Below are 20,127 nucleotides of genomic sequence, written 5' to 3'. Positions count from 1 at the left end.
AGGTGCCAGAAGAGCCCTGGATAGTCCGGCTGCGGCAGAGACCCCAGCAGCCCGTCCCCCAGGCGTCGGGCCTGCAGGTAGCTCTGCTTGGAGAGAGACAGCACCTCCCCCACCTGGGCCAGCGCCTGCCCCGTGTGGAAGCAGGCCAGCTGGGGGGGGGGGGGGAGAAGGGGGTCAGAGTATGGACACCCCTATAGATAGACCCTCCCCCAGTGGAACCCCCTATGGACGCCATGTGCACATCCTGTATAGACACTCCTATGGAAATGCCTATAGACACCCCTATAGATCCCCCACTGACACACCCAAACACTGCCACAACTATACCCCCTATAAACAGGCCCTATAGACACACACAGACACATCCTCCATAGGCAGCCGCTACAGCCACCCCCGCGCGCACACACACACACACTCCCCTATAGACATCCCCATAGACACTGCTCCAGAGGAAACATAGCCAGCCCTTACAGACACCCCCTGTCCATATCAGAGTCACCCCTATAGGCACCGCCATAGCTGCTCACAGCTGCCCCCTCAGACCTCCACCCACGGCCATGCTCCACACACAGCCTATAGACGCCCTCTGACACCCCCCACCCAGGCACATGACCCCAGACCCTTGACAACCCCCATGACATATAGCCCCCAAGACACCCTCAAATACAGCCCTATACTATGCCCCATGGCCAAGCCTAGATGCCCCGAAGACACACCCAAATTTCCACCATTAACCCTTTATCAGCTCCTAGCCCTGGAATAGTGGGAAGAGATTGGGATGGGGCCTGGAACCCAGGCGTCTGGGACAGTTCGCCTAGGGCCTCTCTCCTGCAGCACTTCCAGGGACCCAGAGGAGGGCTGGGACCCAGGCGTCCAGGCTGGTACCTGTGCAGATTTCTGGGCCTCTCCAGCCGTGTGCACCATTCGGGTGGCACTGGCCAGGGTGCTCACCAGCAGCTCTGCCGTCTCTACTGTCATGGTGAGGGGGTCCCCTGGGAGGAGCGGGGGGGTGGTGGGGAGTTGTGGGGGTCAAAGGCTGCACCCCGCTCCATGGCTCCTAGAGCCAATAACCTGGGGAAGAGAGAGATTGGGGGGCTGGGTGCTGGGGGATCTGGGGCAGGAAGGGTATGGAGGTTGGCTGGGGGATGAGATGGGGGGGGTCCCAGTACAGGAGGTGGGGGAGAGCCAGGGAGTGGGGTTATGGAATGCACGGGGTCTGGGGTAGGGGGATGGGAGGTGGGGAGGGGGAATGGGGCTCGAGGGGGCACAGGGCTGGGGGTAGAGGATCCCGTGGGGGGTAGGACTGTGGCAGGATCAGGCCCCCTCCCCCCATGCACCCCTTCCTGGGGGCTAGGAGGATGCTGCGCAAGCTGGTACCCAACTGCCTAGGGATGCTGCTGCTATGGCAACCCTGTGGGGAGGGGGAGAGCCTAGAGGCTGGTTGCTAGGAGACGGGGCTCCAGTCCTTCCAGGCGCTGGGGTGGGGGGTGGCTGGGATGAGCCGCCATTAATCAATAAAGTGGCTGCAGGCGTGGCCACGGGATTCCCAGCTGCAGCCTCCTTAATTATTAATTAATGCAAATAGAAGCCACTTATTAACATATGATGGAAGATGCAGCTGTTTATACAGGGTGCTGGGTAGGGGCTGGGTAAACGGGAACCCCTCACCCTGCGCTGGGACGGGGCCCCTCTGAGATGGGGCACCGAGGATGGGTACCCCTTGCCAGGACGGAGCCCCTCTGGGGCAGGGCATAGCTCCACTGCTACTATGGACACACAGGATCCACACCTGCTGCCAGGCAGACCCACTCCCCTCTGTTAGCTTGACCTCCAGTTCCCAGGTGCCGAATGCAGCATAAGGTCCCCGCACTGGAGCTGAAACCGCTGCACTGATGGCTCCGCCATTGCAACACTGGGATCTAGCCACACCCCTGCCAAGCGCGTCCTTGAGGCAAGAACCCAGGAGTCCTGGCCCCCTGCTCTAACCACTAGACCCCCACTCCCCTCCCAGAGCTGGGCTAGAACCCAGGCGTCCTGCTCCAATGACACAGTCAAGCCATGTTTGTTTTTTAATAATATCCAACATTTTTATTTAAAAGTTTTTTTTTTCCCTTCTCTCCACCGGGCCAGTGGCCAAGGGATTATTCTATTCCTTCACGCTGCTTGACCGCGCCTTCCTTCCGTGCTACTCGGCTTGGTTTTTTTAAAAAAGTGGTTGGTTTTTGTTTCATTTTATTTTAATACATTCCATCAGGACACAGATTTCTAAGGTTTTTTTTCCTTATTTTCCTTTATATATATATATATATATATATATATATATAAAGAAAATATGAGATACGCACACGCACGCACCACCCACACAGAGGAAGGGGGAAGACGGGAAATGAAAGACAGGAAAGATCCAGAGAGCGGGGAACTGTACACAGTATAGTTATGGCACCAAAATGAAAAGATCATTAAAAAGAAGAGTATATATTATACATCAGCCCCTGCACCCTCCACCCCAGACCCCACAGGCAAGCCACGCGGTTAAAGTTAACAGAACAAAGCATTCCCGCCGCCCCCCCACAAACCCCCTTAAAAAGCAGCCTCGTTAGGAGAGGGGCAAGGTGGTTATTTAGAAAATTAAGAAATTGAGGAATTGGGGTGTTTTGTATAGTTGTTCCATCAAAGTCCTGGATGAGTGTTTCTTAAATAATTAAAAAAAAAATGGGCAGAAATTCACGCTGTTGAGGATCTGGGCGTTGACATTTGGGCAGGAAAATCTGTTTCAAGTTCCCTTTCCACGGTGTGAGAGGAAAAACCTGCTTCAAGTCTCCTCTCCATGGCACACTCCCCATCTTCTTCCTCACTGTGTGAGTGGACACAATCTGGTTTGAGTTCCCCTCACCATGGCACAAAGGCAGAAAAATCTGTTTTAAAGTTCCCCTTATTGCACAAGTGTGGGAAAAAAACTGTGTCGAGGCTTCCCTTGTGGCATGAAGCAGAAAACCTTTCTCATCTCCCCTCCACTCCCACGGAAACAGTGCAGTGAGTCTTCCCCCCCTCCTCCCCCGAGGGAAAATGGTGTTTAAAGATTGCAACCCCTACCCTTCCTGCTTGCAAGCAAATAGCTGTTTTGAGTCTCCCCCCCCACCCTGGAAGTCTTAAAATACCTCAGAGGAATAAATGGGTCAAGATTTCCCCTTTAGGACAGTAAATAATGGTTTAAGGTTCTTGCACCATGGAAAGAAGGTTTCAAGTTTCTCCATCCTGCCAGAGGAAAGTGATTTCAAGTCTCCCAACCCCACCCACAGGGTGACAATTCAAAATCTCCCTTCCTGGGAAAATTGTGTGAAGATTTACTGCCACCCTGGGAAAATGTATTTCATGCTTTCCTCCGAGTCCCCACGCGCAGAATCAATGGTAGCCCTGCTTCCTCTGGAAAATGGTTTCAAGATTCTCCTTTCTGCACTGGGGGAAAACGGTGTCCAGTCCTCTTGGTGTAACAGAACATCTGCATCAATGCGCCCCACTTCCAAGGGGAGAGCTGTTTCCAGCCTACCCTGTAACCACGGGAAGGTAGTGTCAAGTGTCCCCCTGCTCCGACGGGGGTGGAAAAGCAGTTTCAAGTCTCTCTGCATCACCAGTCCAGGAGAGGGGCCACCCACTCCCAGTGGCGAGGTGAGGGGGGCTGACCCAGGCAGCACTGGGGGCAGATTCCCCTGCGATTCTGTGGAGAGATGCTCCTGGAGATGGGGGAATGGGGCAGGCGCGGAACAGCGTAGGATGGGGTGGGGGAAGTGACTCATGGGGGGGGAACTTGAGCCCCCCAACAGTGCCCCACTGGGTACCCTGATCCTAAACCTGGGGGCTTGCTCATACTGGGTACCGCAGCTCTCCTTGGGGGCGAGGCAGATAGGGGAAGGTACCCTGTCACCTATGGGCCAGGCAGATGGAGTGCAGGAGTCCTGGCTCCCAGCCCCCACCCACAGGAAGGGGGGGAAAAACCCAGAAAAATCCCTCGATTTGAAAACAAAGGTGAAATGGCCCCAGCGGGGAAGGGGCCAAGGCAAAATGGGGGACTGAGAAGGGGACTGGAGTGTCCCTACCCAGATTGGGGGTGTCAATGGGAGGGGGGGGAGGGCAGATACGGGCACCACAGCGCTGATACACAGCGTCTCTGGGGCAGAGTGTGGGGCTGGCTGATGGGGGCATCGCCCCCTTGCAGCTCAGGGCAGGGATTGGGCAGCTGGGGAGTCGCTCTCCCTGGGGCGGTATGGAGGCAATGCCACACAAGACCTGGGAAGACAGCTCAGGGGCTGCCGTTCCCCCTAGCCCCGGCTGGCAGTGCGCCGGGCGGGGGGAGCAGCAAAGATTGACAGTGGCCATGAGGGCCAGGTCCTGCGGCCGGCCGGGCCGGTGCAGGGAGTTGCAGAGGGAGGCAGGCACCAGCGCAGACCAGGCGTCCGAGAAGGGGGCGACGCTGCGGGCCCAGCCCCTAGGAGCAGCAGGTGCCCGGCGCACAGCTCAGGAGTAGGAATAGTGGGAGCCGTTGAGGATGTGGGAGGTGACGCTGGCCGAGCGGCTGATGCCTGGCTCGGCCTGGCCCCCGGAGGCTGTGCGCCGCAGCGGCTGGGGACTGTCGCGCAGCATGACCACGGTGGCCCGGCCCCCTGGGGTGGAAGCGGGCGAAGCAGTGGGGGCGGGTGAGGTGGTGGTGGGGTGCAGCCAGGCAGCGGGGGGTGGGGCCAGCAGGGGGGGCTGGCGCCAGGCGTGGGGGGCGCCGGCAGTGTTCTGCACCCCGTGGCTCCAGTGGGAGCCGCTGCGGGGCACGGGGCGGGAGGGCCAGGGCTGGGGGGGCGCGGCATAGCCCTGGGAGAAGGCCTCGGCCGGGATGCCCGTCAGCGCCATGTTACTGAAGCCAAGCCGCATGCTCTCTGAGTCGAAGGCCTCGATCTCCCGGGCCTGCCGCTCCAGCAGGCTGCGGATCCGCTCCGAGCGCTCGTTCTGTAGTGCCAGCATCTCCTCCTCGATCTGCGGAAACAGGCCGTGGCACTGGTGGTGCCTCCCCGTCCAGCCCACCTCCCAGGGAAACCCCAAGCTGCTTCTGTCCCCGACCCCGGGGGCCCATGCCTCTCCCGCTCTCTGGGGCACTGTGAGGTTCTCTAGGGGAGCCGTTCTGGATGCCTGGGTCCCATGCCCCTCCCTGTCTCTGAGGTTCCCATGGGGAGCCATCCTGGACAACAGGGTCCCATGCCCCTCCCAGTTGCTGGGGCGCTGCAAGGTTCCCTAAGGGAGCCATCCCGGACGCCTGGGTCCCATGCCCATCCTGCTGTGAGGTTCCCTAGGGGAGCTGTCCCGGCCGCTGGGGCCCATGCCCAGTGCCCTACCCTCTGCTCCAGCAGCGCCCGGCGGATGGACACTCTCTGCTCCAGCTCCTTGCTTTCACGTTCATGCTGTGCCTCGGTGTGGATCTTGATCTTGCTCTGGTAGGCGTTGAGCAACTCCAGCTCCTGTTGCAGCTGCATGCGGAGCACCTGGTACTCGGCCTCCTGTGTCTCATCCAGCCGCAGCTAGGGGGCAACAGATGCAGGGTGTACACAGGGGAGCCCTGGCCCAGTGCCGGGACGTGGCTCCCACGGGGGTCTGGGGGACATGGGACTCCCACCCCCCTGGGTGGGGACGGACAAGGAGGAAGCGTGAAAGCTGCAGAGCAGAGATTGGGCTAGGACGCCTGCGTCCATGCCTCAGCCGTGGGAACACGCTTCTTTGCACTCCTGCTGCCCAGGGCTCGGGGGGGATGGAGGGGGACCTACGGCTTGTGTGGAGAGCATCTCGTTGATGCTGTGGTCGTACTGCTCCGCCAGGATGGCCAGTTTGCGTGTCTGCTCGTCCTTGAGGCGCTTGAGGATGCCCTTGTGCTCGCTCTTGGCTGTGGTCTCCAGCAGGTGGTTGCGCAGGGCCTTGTACTGCCGCGTCTGGATCTTACACGTGTCCTGGAACTGCTTCTTGATCTGCAGCTCCTTGGACTGCCGGGGCGGGGGCCGCGAGGGGGCAGAGGACAAAGGGGGGGGGCACCGGGCCAGGCCCGTCCGTGGCAGGGAGGGGACGGGACAGAGATAGGAGGAGAGAGACAGGAATAAAAGTTAGAGACACAGAGACCGGGGCCCAGCCCGGAGGGGGGTGTCAGCGCTGTCCCCCAGGCTGCTTTGCTCTTCCTGGGGACACAGCCCCCTATATACCATCTCCTAGGGGGCTTTGCTCTTCCTAGGAACCCCCCCCCCCCATGCCATCTCGAGTGCTCTGCTTTTCCTTGGCTGTAGAGTTGTCAGCCTCCCATGTGAGTAGCTGGGGCTTGGGGGGCATGGGGCACGAGGGTGGACATGTGCCTACCTCCCCAGCAGGCTGGAGGTCAAAGGTCAAGAGCAGCCAATTCTGGACCCTCCCATGAACCTCTGCCCCTCCCCTTTCACTGGGCCGTGACTTTTGCCCTGTCTTGTCCAAGGGGCTAAGACCCACATGTGCTGCCATGTTCCGGGGGTGATCTTTATCCTTCCCCTTTAGTGCTCATGTGATCTTGGCCCCACCTTGCTGATTGGGGCACGACCTTTGCTTTGCCCGTGACCCCATCTGCCCCTTCACGCCATGGTCAGGGCATGTGACCTTTGCCCACCCATGACCCCTTTGTGTGCCATGATCACAAACTGTGTGTACCACCCTAGGGCCCTGGCCCAAGTGGGGGGCAGGAGGAGAGATGCATTTCAGCTCCCAGTAATGACCAGACGCTCGCCAGGTCTGGGCGCTCTGCAAGGTGCAGTGTTTTATTGAAGGTGGAAAGGAGCCAAAATAATAATGTTTCAAACCAAATACAGAGGAAGCCAAAATGTAAAAAGGTAATGTATTTCTCACAAACACGGGTGGGGGGAAGGGAAGGAAAGGAAAAATAAACACAGAGCCACCAAAAACGGGAGCAAGCAGAGTAAAACTGCGCCAATCAAACTGCACCAAACGCCATTCAGCGCTTCCCCAGCGAAAGCATGGCAGATGAGCTGGTGCAATCTGGCATGTCCAAGCAAAACAGCAATGGGCTGACCAAAAACCGGAGCAAAGGAGAAACAAACATTCACAGCCCGGCTAAAAATATCAAACAGCGCCAATTCCCTGGGCAAAAATGGGCAGAAATAATCCAAAAGCCAAACAGTCACTTTTACCAATTGCTTGTCCACAAATTGATCAAAAGAATCTAAAACAACTGGAATCATCTGGGACACAAAAACTGGAGAAACAGGCCCCAAATGGGTAAAATCAGATTGTGACATTGGCAGTTTTAGATATTTGCCCCAATTTTGGGCCAATCCTGGTCCTATTTTTAGACTGACCAGAAATTGGACTACCAAAAAAAAAAAAAAAAAAAAACGGAAAAAAAAAAAAAAAAAAAAAAAAAAAAAAAAAAAAGGCAAATAAAACAGAAACCCACAGATCTTGTAGAAAAATGGGCAAATATAAATATAAATAACATTGACCAAAATGGGGGGCATATTAAATAAAAAAAATTAAATAGTTTTAGAAGTCAGAACAGAACCAAGGAAAATATTTAACAAAACAAGCAATAAAATACAAATGTCAATAGATTTACCAAAAAGGGGAAAAATAAAAATGAATAGATGTTCAAACTTGAAGGCACGCTTGTGATCGTCTTGTCTGAGTTTCTGCATAACTTAACCATCTAGCTGCCCTGAATTAATTCCTGGCTGAACTCGAAAATAAATACAATAGATTTTTCTGAAATAGGGCACTGAGATGGCTGGAATTTGCTTTCCTGGAATACACAGGAGGTCAGATTAGATCTAAAATAAATGATCCCTTCTGGCTTTCAACTTTATAAATCATCATAGATTTACTAAAACTAGGAGAAAATAAAAACAAAAAATGTCAAATTATTGATCAAACCTGAGACAAATAAGATTTAAAAACAAATGCCAGTGAAATGCAAATTTCCCCGAAATGAAACAGAACTTAAAAAAAATCAGATTGAGCAAAAACAGGGTAAATAGAATAAAAATCATGATAGATTTATGCCCAAATGGGGGAAACAAAGAAAACTCCTACATTTATGTAATGGGCAGAGGAAGGATGTGTATTTCTAAATTCACTAAATGGAAGGAGGGAAATTAAATTCTAAAAAAACCAAAAAATATTTACCTCAAAAACAGGAGTAAATAAATAACACTAAATTTACTAAAGAGAGAAATAATAAATAATCCTAAATTTCATAAACTGGAGCAAATATAAAGTATTCATAAATTTATCCCCCCAAAAATTCTAAATTCACTAAAAACAGGGACGCACAAAAGGCAATAAAGGTGCTCCAACAAAAATACCAATGAGATTTTCTAAAACTGCGGCAAATGAAATCAACATTACTCAAGAGTTGCCAAAAACCACATGGGGGAAAAAAAGATTTGAAAGAAAGAAATGTTTTAAGCCACCCCCCAACCAATTTATAAGAAATAAATTTAACACAAAAGAAGATTTCGACTCTCCCATTTTTGGGAAATCTGTGATTATTTTTATTTTATTTCTCCTGTTTTCAGTCAAATAAAAAAAGAAATATCACAGATTTACCCCCAAAAACAAACAAAAAAAAATGCTTGGTCACTTACATAAAAAAAATTTTACACACACACAAAACTTAAAGGCAACTGCAAATAAATACGTTCAAGTGTAAACCAAATGGAGTTGGGGGGTTACAGAGATGGGAAGAGGGATATAAATCAGGGAAGTTTAATTTAAAAAATAAAGAAAACCAAGATCCCAGCAGGGAAAGAATCACCTTGGGTCACCCCGGGAGCTGGGGCAAAAACACACCTTCCCCCCGTTGTGTGCAGCTGGGATGGGACCCCACCGTCTTCTGAAAGGGGGCAGATAGTGTTTGGGGGACCAGGGGTGAGCTGGTCCCATGGGTTTTGGATAGTGTTTGTGGGGGTAGGCCCCCCAGGCCGAGGGCGGTGGCTCGGAGACAGACAAACCGCTGGCCCCGATAGCAGCACCCCTCGTTTAAGGGGGTCACATGTCAGCTGGGTGATTTGTCCCTGTTCCCCCGATAACCCGTCCTTCAACCACCCAACTGCAGCTTGTCCTCGGGAAGATGGGCCAGACGCCACCACTGCCCTCCGCCAGCTCCTGGCTCAGGTGATTCTTTCCTCCAGAGCAGACATGGCAGCTGCCTCTCCCTCCACAGAGCACTCACAGCAATCCCCTTCGGCCCTGCAACAACCCCCCCCCCAGATACGGGGGTCGCCTGCCTTTGAGCTATGGGGTGGGGCACTCTGATGGGGAATGGCCACAGCAGCCTGGGGGCTGTTGGGGGGCCCTCTAGCCCCCAACCTGTGCGAGGGGAACGGGGCCAATCCCAGCAGGGAGGGGAATGAACAGGGACCCCCTGCCATCACCCACCAGTGCAAGGGGAGGGGCCTGCTTGCACTGTCACAGGGCCAGGGCTCATACCCACCCAATCCTCAGGAGGCTCCGGGGTGTAGCTTGTTCCTAACCCAACAAGGGGATCCGGGGGGACCGCCCCCAGGCCCTGAGCTCACCTCCAGGGCCGTCTGGCTGCGCGGGGATCCCCGGGGCTGCTGCGGCGCCCCCTGCCAGGCGCTGCCATGGGGGCTCGGCCCCCCCAGCCCTGCCCGCAGTGGCCCCCGCGCACCAGCCGGGGGATGCGGCTGGGCCGTTCCTGACGCAGCAGCCGCAGGCCCTTGAGGTGGCGCAGGGCATCTGGGGGCAGGCGGGCGCTTAGCTCCCGCGCCAGCTGCAGCAGGCGCCGGTTGAGGCAGCGCACGGGCCAGGCCAGCAGGGCCAGGGTGCGGCGGGGCCAGGAGGGTGGGCGGGTGCCAGGCACAGGCAGGCGGCTGAGGAAGCCACCCTTGTTGGTTTTGGGGAAGAGGCAGAAGAGGCCACGCTCGGTCACCAGCCCCAGGCGCTGCAGGGCACAGAAGGCGGGCAGGGGCAGGCCCAGCAGGGCACGCAGCCAGAGGCGGCGGGCACGACGGGGCAGCGCCCGCAGTGCCCCCCGGGCCAGCGCCATCAACAGGTAGAGGGGCAGGAAGAGCCAGGGCGAGGCCAGCAGGTGGGAGGCCAGCAGGATGACAGGCACATAGAGCCGGCCCCGGCTGGCGCTCAGCCCCAGCACACCCAGCGCCCCCACCCCCTTGGCCAGTGCCAGGAAGGAGGCACCTGAGAGCAGGAAGACTGAGTGCAGCAGGGCATAGGAGACGGCCAGCCCCACCAGCGCCCCTTCCAGTGCCAGCAGCACTGCCTGGGCCCCACCGCCTGAGCCCTGGGCCCACAGGGCCGCCAGCAGCAGCAGCAACACCGGCCCGCTGGGGTAGGCGGCCACCAGCAGCGCCAGACCCGCGCACACGGCGTGGGGCAGCAGCGGGGCCAGTGCCGACGGCTTGGTCCCCTCCTCCTGGCTGCGCCGCAGCTCTGCGTAGGGGTCCTCAGGGGCGGGGCAGCCATCGGCTGGGCCCCGCAACCCCTCGCCCTCCTCCGCGATCAGGGTTGGCGTCCCAGGAAGACGGCAGGGGGCGGGCGGCAATAGCACCCCCAGGACAGGATCTAGAGGTGCCTCCTGCCCGTCTGGCTCCAGCGCTTCCAGGTCGAGAACCTCAGCCTCCTGGCCGTCTGGCTCTAGCACCCCCAGGCTCTCCTGCTCTAGCACCTCAGCCTCCTGCCCGTCCGGTTCCAGCACCCCCAGGGACGGCTCTAGAGCCCAGCCCCCGTGCCCGTCCGGCTCTAGCAGGCCGGCCTCCTGTATGTGGGGCTGTGGGCCCCCCAGGCTGTGCGGGCGGGGCCCCCGGGCGGCACCTACTTTGAGGCTCTTGGGCTGCTGGCGGACCTCCACGGCGTGCTTCTGGCGCAGCTCCTGCTCACGGCGCTTGTTGTACTCCAGCTGGTTGCTGAGCTCCGTCTGGTGCTGCAGGCGGGTGAGCTCGGTGCGGGTGCGCTGCACCGTGCGCAGGTGCCGCGATTCCAGCTCCTGCGTCGACTCGTGCTGCCGCAGCAGCATGGCACACTCCAGGTCCTTCTGTGTCTGCTTCTTGTTCAGGTCCTGCGGGGGTGGGGCAGCGTCACACCGGCCACAGCACAGGCCCCGCCCTCCCCCATGCCACAGGGCAGCTGGAACAGCCAGCAGGGGCAAGAGGCCTTAGCCTAACCCCTGCTGGAGTCCTGGGCTACCACAGGCCCCGCCCCACATGCACAGGCTCCGCCCCCTCAGCAAAGCGCAGTCCCACCCTACCCACCAACAGCAGGCTCCTCCCCATAGCTCTGCCCCCACAGCTCCTCTCAGGTTCCCCACCTAAGCAGCATCAAGCCCCACCCCCACACCTCAGGCCCAGCTCCCCCCCAGCAGCACCCAGCCCCATGCCTCAGACCCCACCCCCAAGCCAGTCCCAGCCCTGCCTCCATGTCCCCTCACAGACTCCCCCCTTAAACAGCACCAGCTCAGCCCCCTCACCATGCAGGCTCCACCCCAAAGCCAGCCCCTGCCCCACCCCCACACTACTCTGCCCCGCCCCCAGGCCAGCCCCAGCAGGCACACCTCACGCAGCAGGTCCTGGTCCAGGTTGTGGCGGGCCAGCAGCATCTTGCGCTTGTACTGGCGACACTGCAGCTCCAGGTACTGCCGCTGGCGCCGCAGCAGGTTGGCCTCCTCCTCGGCCTGGTAGTGCTGCATGTTCTCCTTCTGCCTCAGCAGCCACTCCTGCTTCTCCCGCTTCGGGGTGCTCTGGTTCTCCTGCAGCTCCTGCCAGGGGGCGGGTGTCAGGATGCTGGGGCCACCCCTGCGCTGGCTGCCTGGCCATTACAGGGGGGCCAGAAGCCAGGACGCCTGGGTTCTATCCCCAGCTCTGGGAAGGAGTGGGGGGGGAGGCTAGTGGTTGGCAGAGGGCTAGAAGCCAGGACGCCTGGGTTCTCTCCCCGGCTCTGGGAGAGGAGTGGGATCTAGCAGTTAGAAGGGGGAGGGGGGTGCGAGCCAGGATGCCTGTGTTCTCTCCCCAGCTCTGGGAGGGGAATGGGGGCTAGTAGTCCCAGCCCACCCCCTCCCCCCATCACCTCTTTAAGCTGTTCCTTGCGCAGCTTGTACTGGCGTTTCTGTGACTCCAACAGGTTGCTCAGCTCCTTCTTCTGCTGGCCCAGGATGTGCTGCTGGAACTTCTTCTCCTCCGCCAGCGCCGCCTTGGCCTGTGGGGGCGAGCGGGGGAGGGGGGGGGTGTTGTGAGCATGACCCCGCCAGCCCCTGCAATGATCCCCCGGCCGCCAAGTTCCCAATCACACCCACAATGACGCCCCGCCCCCCTGTGCAGCGCCCCAACCTCGCACCACACCACCATGCCAACAGCTCCCCGCCCCGGCCTCACCTCCTTCTCGAAGATGGCTTGGTGCTTCTTGGCCAGCTTCTCGGCCTCGGCGCTGAAGCTGCTTCGATGGGCCTCCAGCTCCTTGTCAAGACGCAGCTGGTGTTCGTCCAGCTCCGCCTTCAGCTTGTTCTCCAGGGCCATGAGCTGCTTCTGGTGCTGCCGCCGCATCCGCTTGTAGCCGCTCATCTGCTCCCGCAGCGCCGAGTCCTGCTCGTGCTCCTGGATCTGCCGCGTCACCTGGCCGGGTGCGGGGGTCAGCGCATCACCCTGCCCAGGCCCAGCCTACAGATGCCTCTGCCCAGGACCTCGCCCAGCTTCCCATCCCCACCTCCTGACCCCGCCCACAAACTCCACCCAGCCTCCCAACCCCCAGTGACCTTACCTGGCCTAACACCCCCCACACCATCCCAGCCTCACCTCCTGACCCCTCTCCACAAACCTTGCCCAGACCCGCCTCTTGATCCTACTCTCAAACCCTGCCCAGCCTCCCAACCCCCCACCCCCTTACCTTGCTCAGCCTCCCGCTCCCACCCTGTGACCTCACCCCGGCCTCCTGCCCTCACCCACCAGCTCTGCCCCTGCTTGGTCTCCTGATCCTGCCCACAAACCCTGGCCCTAGCCAGTCCACTAACTCCGCCTCCACATCCGAGCACAGCCAGCCCAATAACCCCACGGGCTAAATTCACCCCCACCCCCACAGTCCATGCCTTGCCCCACTCACCAGCGAGGCTGTGCGGATGGTGGCGAAATGATCCCGGTTGCGGCAGTACGCGCGGCGCCGGGAGGCCGAGGAGGAGCTCTGGGGCTCCATCTCTGGCTGGTAGGGATCATCGTACAGGTTATCGTGGCCCTGGGGAGCGATGGAGAGAGAGGATGAGAGACCCAGGAGCTCTGCCTCCCCCAGCCCCAGGACCCCATGCCCCTCCCACAGCTGGACGGGGCCTGGGCGCCTTGGCTCCCAGCCCCCGGCTAGCCCAGCAAAGCCCCAGCGGGGACGGGACCCAGGCACCGTACCGGCAGGCGGTGGATGACGGAGCTGTTGGAGGTGACAGTGTGCTCGCCCTCCTGCATCATGGCCATCTCCGCCCCCTCGTCCTCGTCGGAGGCATCTGCCAGGCTGTTGACACTGCTGCTCTGGCTGCTGGCGCTGATGGACATGCTGGGCACCGAGTGGCTGCTCTCCATGCTGTTAATGGTTCCCGTCCGGTGCAGGAACTGCTCCACCTCCTGGGGGAGATAAGAAGACACAATGCAGCCACCTCTGGGATGGGCTTGAGCACTCGTCACACGGGGACCCTTCACCTCATGCTGGGATGTGGCCCTGTGTACATGGGGACCCCCTGCCGGCGCTGGAATGCAGACCCTATGGGGTGGGGGCGGGTATATGGGGACCCCTCATCAGGGCTGGGACACGCCCTGTGGGATGTGGGGGCTGGGTATATGGGGACCCTTTGCCAGGCGCTGGGACACACCCCTCCGGGACAAGGCACATAACCTCCCCGCTCTCACCTCCTCCTCATCGGGCACCTCGGCGTTGGGGCCGTTCTGCGCTTCCTGGAAAAGGATCTTCTTCATCTTGCGGTACTGCAGGTTGTCAAGCTCCCGCACGGCGTCCTTGGTGCGCTGGATCAGGTCCATGATCACCGTCTGGGGCCGCTCCCGCAGCAGGAACCGGTGCTGCTGGGCAAGGGGGGCAGGGGACGTAAGCAGGGACAGACGCCGCCCTGGGGGGCCTCAATGAAGGACGCTCCCCACCCAGGAGGGAAGCCAGGGGGGACTGGACCCTGTGCACGCTCTTGTCTCCCGCAGAGAGGGCCCATTAATGGGAAACGCTGCCCATCCCCCCAACCCCGCCTATCCCACAGCTCAGACCTCCCTCCGTCCCCCTCCCCTGAGCTGGGCAAGCCTTGCTCCCCCCATTCCTGCTGCAGCCAGCAGGGGGCTACCTTGAGCAGCACGTCCGAGGTGGGTCGATCCTGGGGGATTTTCTGCAGGCAGGAGTCCACGAAGTTCCGGAAATACTCGGACCTGGGGGCAGAAGCAGGCAGCTGGAGGGGCAGGGCCAGGCCTTTCACGCCAAACAGCCTGGCCAGCAAGACCCACGGCAAGGCAATTCCCCCCTGCTGGGGGGAAACCTTGCTCTAACCACTAGACCCCACTCGGCTCTGAGCCAGGGAGAGAACCCAGGAGTCCTGCCGGTGGGTGCACCCAAGGGACCTCGGCTGGGTCTGGTCTGTGCACGGCAGCTCCCCCAGGGCAGGTTCAGGTCCCCACGTCATCCGTGGTGCCTGTAATGACACGCGCTGCCAGTCCGGGAGCGGGAACTGAGCAGGGCGCCGGGGGCCCACCGCTGGCCTGGTGGAGGCCTGGTGGACAGGGTGGGCTCACCAGCGGCCGGTGGCTCTTACCAGTGGCTGGACTGCAGCACAGGGGACTCGTTCTGGGCGATGTGGTATAAGGCACTCATTGCGTTCATGTTGAACAGGGGCGGCTTGCGCTCCGCTGGGGGGGAGGGGAGAGACGAATTAGCAGCCGAGTCCCCCGTTGTCCAGGAACCCCCTGCCCTGCCCCGTTCCCCACCTACCCAGCTCGATGCAGGTGATGCCCAGCGACCAGACGTCCACCTTTCCATCGTACTGCCCCTCGTCCATGGCCAGGATTACCTCGGGGGCCATCCTGGGGGCAGACAGACAGACGGACAGAGTGAGATCTCTGGGATCCTGCCTCCAGGCCCCCAACCCCTGGCCTGACCACGACCCCGGCCCCTCACCAGTACGGCGTGCCCACGAAGGAATTGGCAGGGGCGATGATGGAGGCTGAGCCAAAATCCCCCAGCTTCACCTGCCCTGGCTCCGTCAGCAGGATGTTCCCGGCCTTCACGTCCCTGCACGGAGGAGACAGCCATCAGGGCCTGGATGGACACACAAACACCCCACCCCCTGGGACAGAGCCATCAGCACCCAGACAGACACACAGACACCCCCCCCCCCCCCCCCCAGAAAGAGAGCCATCAGCGCCTGGATAGACAGGTAGCAGGCAGCCCTGCGGGGAGCAGAGAGAGGAACAGCCAGCCCCAGAGGAGGCAGATGGGAGGCAGTGGGCCCAGCAGAGGTGGGGGGCTAGACGGGGAGCAGCAGGCCCTGGGGAGGGGGGCAGCAGGGGTACCTGTGTATCATGTTGTGGCAGTGCAGGTAGGCCAGGCCCTGTAGTGCTCCGTGGGTGATGGCCGCGATCTCCACTTCCTGGAGCGGCTTCTTGTGCACTGGTGGGGTCAGAGGGAGGGATCAGAGCAGCACCCCCAACCCCACTTTAGGGGCACAATCCCCACGCTCCTCGTGCCCTCCCCAAAGGGCCAATGCCTCTGCAGCCCCCCGGCACTCACCTTCCAGCAGGTCGGAGGCAGAACCCAGGCAGTACTCCATCACCAGCTGTGCAGGGAGAACAGGGGTGAGTGTGGGGGCACAGCCACCCCCAAACCCTGCTGGCACCTGTCCCTGCCGCCCTCCCAAGCCCCACTACCCGCCCCTGCTAACCCCCCAAACACCATCAGCATCAGCACCCGCCCCAGCCACCACCACACCCTTGCCGCCGCCCCCCCACCCCTGCCCCAGAACTCCCCGCTCTGCAAGCACAGCCCCAACAACTCCCTGCACCCCGCTACCCCATTGTGCCTCATCCCACCCTGGCCCCCTGCATTGGAGCCCCCAATACCCACCTCACTGCCTGAGAGCTGAGTCAACCTCCGAACCTGCCTACTCCCCCCACCCCCCGCAGCACCCCACTGCCCCCCACTCACCCACGCCGTGTGCTCCCGCAGGTAGCAGCCCTTGTACTCGATGGTGTTGGGGTGCCGCAGCTTCTGCAGGAACTTCACCTCCTTAATGATGTCCTGCCATTTCTGGGAGACACCAACGGGGGCTTAAGGCTGGGCACCAGGACGCCTGGGTTCTCTCCCGGCGGGGAGTCTGGTGGGTTAGAGCTGGGGACTGGGTGCCAGGATGCCTGGGTTCTCTCCCAGATCTGGGAGGGGGGTCTGGTGGATTACGGCTGGGTGCCAGGATGCCTGGATTCTCTCCCAGTTCGGAGAGAGGGGTCTGGTGGCTTAGAACTGGGGGAGCTGGGTGCCAGGACGCCTGGGTTCTCTCCCAATCTGGGACGGGGGCGTCTGGTGGGTTAGAATTGGGCGGGCTAAGCATCAGGATGCCTCGGTTCTTCCCTGGCTCTGTTAAGTCCCCCTGCCTGGGTACTCACCTCATTGGACTGCTTCCCACTGTATGACATCTTCTTGATGGCCACCACCTCGTTGTTGCGCATGTCGCGCGCCTGTGGGGCAGAGGTGGGTCAGAGCAAGAGGTCTGGGGGAGCCCCACGCAGGGCGGAGACCCCCCAGCAGCCAGCCTGGGAACAAGCCCTGTGCAGGCCAGGCCAGGCCCACAGAGCCCCCAAGGAGAGAAGGTGCCCAGGACAGAGGAAGGGGTGGGGTTACTGTGAAGGGGGAGGAGTCAGGGGTGGCGAGGAGGCAGGACTAGGGAAAGGGGCAGGGCCACAGGCCAACAGAGGCAGCCAGTATGAGGTGGCGGGGCCCAGGGGGCAGCTGGGGTTGGGGGGCCAGGCCCCCCCAGCCACTCACAAAGTAGACAGCCCCGAAGCTGCCATGACCGATCTCCCGCAGATCCACAAACAGCTTCTCGGGATCGTCCTTGAAAAACAGCTCGGCCACCTCGGGGTCCTTGAGGCTGCCGGCTCGGGCGTTGGACGGCATGGCCGCTGCGGAGGGGCTGCCCTGGCGCCCCGCTCACCTCCTGCAAGGGAGATGGCACATATTACACCCCCACTCTAACCACTAAATGCCACTCCCCCTGTCAAAGCTAGAGAGAGAACCCGGTGTCCTGGCTCCTAGCCCCTCCCCCAACAACCTAGCTACACATCATACAAAGGCAGCACTTTCCTGAGGGATTTGGGCTGAGGCGGGGGGGGGGGGGAGTCAATTTCAAGGCCCCCCATTTGCTGAGCTTTGGAGATGGCGCCACCCATTTCCCAGAGTCCTTTGCAAAGAGCCTGAGGTTCAGAGGAAGAGAAGGCACCAAAAGAAGGAGGCTATCGGGAGATGGGGTGCACCATACAAAGTGGATCCTTTAACCCTTTCCTCCCCCCCAGGCTCCCCAACCCATCAGTCCTGGAGCCCACAGCTGGGTCCTCGCCCCTCTAGCTTCAGGAGACCCCGTTGGCGAGACATGGTCCAGGAGCAGGACTGAGGGGGGCTCACGCAAGGAGTCACGTGGGCTGGGGGGGGCCACAGCCAGCTCCCCTAAACGAGACGCAAGGCCGGCTCAGGGCACAGGACGCGCAGGCACTGGGCCCGTCACTCCTATCCAGCCCCACGGCTTGTTCCCTGCAGGCGCGCCGGCGCCAGCCCCTCCCTGCAGCTGCGGCTCAGAGGCAGCAGGGGAAATCCTGCCATTGTTCCTGCTTCCAGCCCTCCGCACTGGGCTGGGGACACCCCTTCACGACTCCAAGACCTCCTGATGTAAGCTTGACCCTTCCTAGACACCCCACTGGGAGCCTGGATGCCTGGGTTCTCTCCCCACCTGGGGAGGGGAGTCCAGTGGGTTAGAGTAGGGGGGCTGGGAGCCAGGATTCCTGGGTTCTCTCCCCAGCTCTGGAACAGAATCACAGTTAAGTGTATAAGGCCCCGTGCCCCATTCCCCACCCCCCAGTGCCCATCTGGGGGCTGGCTGGGAGCCAGCGCCTCCCGGAAGGGAATGGCCCCCATGACCTAGCTCTTGGACCCATGGGGCACAGATTGGGCAGCTGCTGCTGCAATGGCCTGGTGGGGCAGACCTGATCCCGCCTCAGCCTGGGATAGACCAGCCCACTCCACACTCGTCCCTCCCCCTACAGACCCATGCTGGGCCAGCCCATCCCCCACTTGTCCCTCCCCCCACAGCCCCACACTGGGCCAGCCCATCTGCCCACCCATATCTCCCCTCATAGCCCACACTGGGCCAGCCCACCCCCTACCTGTCCCTTTCCCCCATAACCCCACTGCCCCATGCTGACCCTGCCCCCCACCCGACCCTGCCCCCAGCTCCATCCTGGGTCAGCTCATCCATCCCAACCCAACCCCCCCCCATAGCCCCACTGCCGTGTGCTGGGGCAGCCCGTGTCGCCCAGGGCACTGACCCCCCCCCCCAAGAGTAGCAGCCTCCAACCTGGCCCTTACTGCACACAAGCACCCCCAACCCAAGTCCCCTGCTCCCCATGACCCCCTTCTCCAGTCTCTTCCTCCCACCCCTTGCCCATGACCCCACTGCCCTAGCCTGGCCCCCGCGGACGGGGTATCTCACCAGCAGTTGGCAGCGCCCTCTCCCTTGCAGCTCCAGCTCCAGGGTATAGGGGTGGGGGGCAACACCCCCAGCAGCCTCCTCTGACCCCCCCCAGAGGGGTGTATGCTGGGCTCTATAGGGATGGGGGGTCCTATAGGGTCTAAACCCAGCTCCCCCCACTGCTGCTGTTGAAGGGGGGAACTGGACTCTATGTGTGGGCCCCTCCCCCCTTTCAGGGGGGTATATGGACTCTATAGGGGCTGGGGGGCTTGGAGGTCTCCAGCCTCCCCTCCCCCCAGATGGGGACCCTATAGGGGGTGGGGAGTCCCTTTGGAGGGTGCAGGGGGACCTGGGTCTCTCCAGCCTCCCCCCTCACTCTGCCTCTTCCTTCGGTGGGGGTCTGATCCTACGGGGGGGGGGGGGCAGAAGGCTGGAGGCGCTCTGGGAAGGGGGGGGTCCTACAGGGACCAGGGCAGGGAGGACTAAGGGGGCGCTATGGGGGGAGGCGGGAGCAGGGGAGCCCCTCTGGAAAGCAGGGGGGCCGAGAGGAAGGGAGACGCTGTAGGAGCGGCGGGGGCAGCTATGGGCGAGGGGGGGAGGGGACCCCGATGGGGGGAGGGGAGCCCCTGGCGGGCAGGTCCGTGGGTCCCAGCGGGCAGCTCGCAGGCGGCGCCGGGGGGCGGGGGGCCTGGCTCGCTTCGGCCCGGTCCGGCCCCCCCCCTCCCGCTGTCTCCGCCGCGCCCGCCCCGCCTCCCGCCGCTGGCTCCTTCTCCCCAAATCCAAGATGGCGCCCAAGGCAGGAACCAAACCGGAACCAGGGCAGAGGGGCCGCGTCGCGCACGCGCGGTGGGAGGGGCTGTGCCCGGAGCCGACGGGAGAGCAGGACGCATGCGCCGGCCCGGCAGCACCGGAAGTCCAGGGGCGGAAGCGCCAAGCCGGGAGGGGTGGGGGGGGCGGAGTCAGGGAGCCTGGAGGAGCGATGCATGCATAGGGTTAATCGGAGAGTAACGCATGCGCAGGAGAAGAGGCACCATCCGGGCGGGGGGGAGGGGACGGAGATGCACGCATGCGCGCGACAGAGTACCCACGCACGAAGAGGGGCGTGACACCAGATTGGATGATGCCCAGGGGGCGGGGCGCCAGTTACCAGGCTCTGGTAACGGTTCGGCTCGAAGAATGGGGCAGCGACAGGGAACCCAGGAGGGCTCTGATTGGAAGGGCGGAGTCCTTTGACCGGCAGCGCATTGTGATTGGTGCGGGAGCCCGGGGAGGGGGCGTGGCCGACGATCAAAGGCTCCGCCCGCTGTTACCAGGGCAGGTTTCGGCCGGGGCTTGCGCAGAAAGGCCGGGAAAAGTGAGGGAGCCGGAGAGTGACCGTTAAACTCCCAAGGGGG

The 20,127-nt window shown here is 61.0% G+C and overlaps 1 protein-coding gene across 7 annotated transcripts; it reads right to left on the bottom strand.

The window, feature by feature from the left end:
* Window positions 1–2,061: 2,061 nt before the first annotated feature.
* TAOK2 (TAO kinase 2) lies at window positions 2,062–19,610 on the bottom strand. Of its 7 annotated transcripts, none has more exons than XM_067563861.1 (20): window positions 18,755–19,610; window positions 17,038–17,209; window positions 16,659–16,730; window positions 16,204–16,305; window positions 15,790–15,835; window positions 15,573–15,669; window positions 15,178–15,291; window positions 14,992–15,083; window positions 14,816–14,909; window positions 14,354–14,435; window positions 13,917–14,087; window positions 13,422–13,634; window positions 13,129–13,257; window positions 12,408–12,644; window positions 12,103–12,231; window positions 11,591–11,794; window positions 10,859–11,098; window positions 5,802–6,014; window positions 5,376–5,558; window positions 2,062–5,019 (listed from the first exon to the last, which is right to left on the bottom strand). In XM_067563861.1, the coding sequence occupies exons 2-20, from the start codon at window positions 17,167–17,169 to the stop codon at window positions 4,513–4,515; spliced, it is 3,057 nt and encodes a 1,018-aa protein (XP_067419962.1). In that variant the 5' UTR covers window positions 17,170–17,209; window positions 18,755–19,610; the 3' UTR covers window positions 2,062–4,512. The 7 variants fall into 7 exon arrangements, with proteins under 7 accessions (XP_067419962.1, XP_067419963.1, XP_067419956.1 ...); XM_067563862.1 differs by having other exon boundaries at window positions 13,917–14,084; XM_067563855.1 differs by lacking the exons at window positions 2,062–5,019; window positions 5,376–5,558; window positions 5,802–6,014 and having other exon boundaries at window positions 9,544–11,098.
* Window positions 19,611–20,127: the final 517 nt, after the last annotated feature.

Source organism: Emydura macquarii, unplaced genomic scaffold (assembly GCF_026122565.2).
Source record: "Emydura macquarii macquarii isolate MOO-44397 ecotype Brisbane River unplaced genomic scaffold, CSIRO-AGI_Emac_v2 contig_2627, whole genome shotgun sequence".
NCBI lineage: Eukaryota > Metazoa > Chordata > Testudines > Chelidae > Emydura > Emydura macquarii.
Note: the sequence above shows the minus strand (reverse complement) of the source record. Positions and strands in the feature narration are given on the sequence as shown.

What these genes read in the sequence shown, in the direction of transcription:
- TAOK2 (XM_067563855.1), bottom strand. Translation starts at nt 17,169, where the DNA reads ATGCCGTCCAACGCCCGAGCCGGCAGCCTCAAGGACCCCGAGGTGGCC. An exon ending in CCGTCATCCACCGCCTGCCG is followed by an intron (nt 13,258 to 13,421) that starts GTACGGTGCCTG and finishes ATCGCTCCCCAG; the next exon opens with GGCCACGATAACCTGTACGA. An exon ending in AAGCCATCTTCGAGAAGGAG is followed by an intron (nt 12,232 to 12,407) that starts GTGAGGCCGGGG and finishes TCGCCCCCACAG; the next exon opens with GCCAAGGCGGCGCTGGCGGA.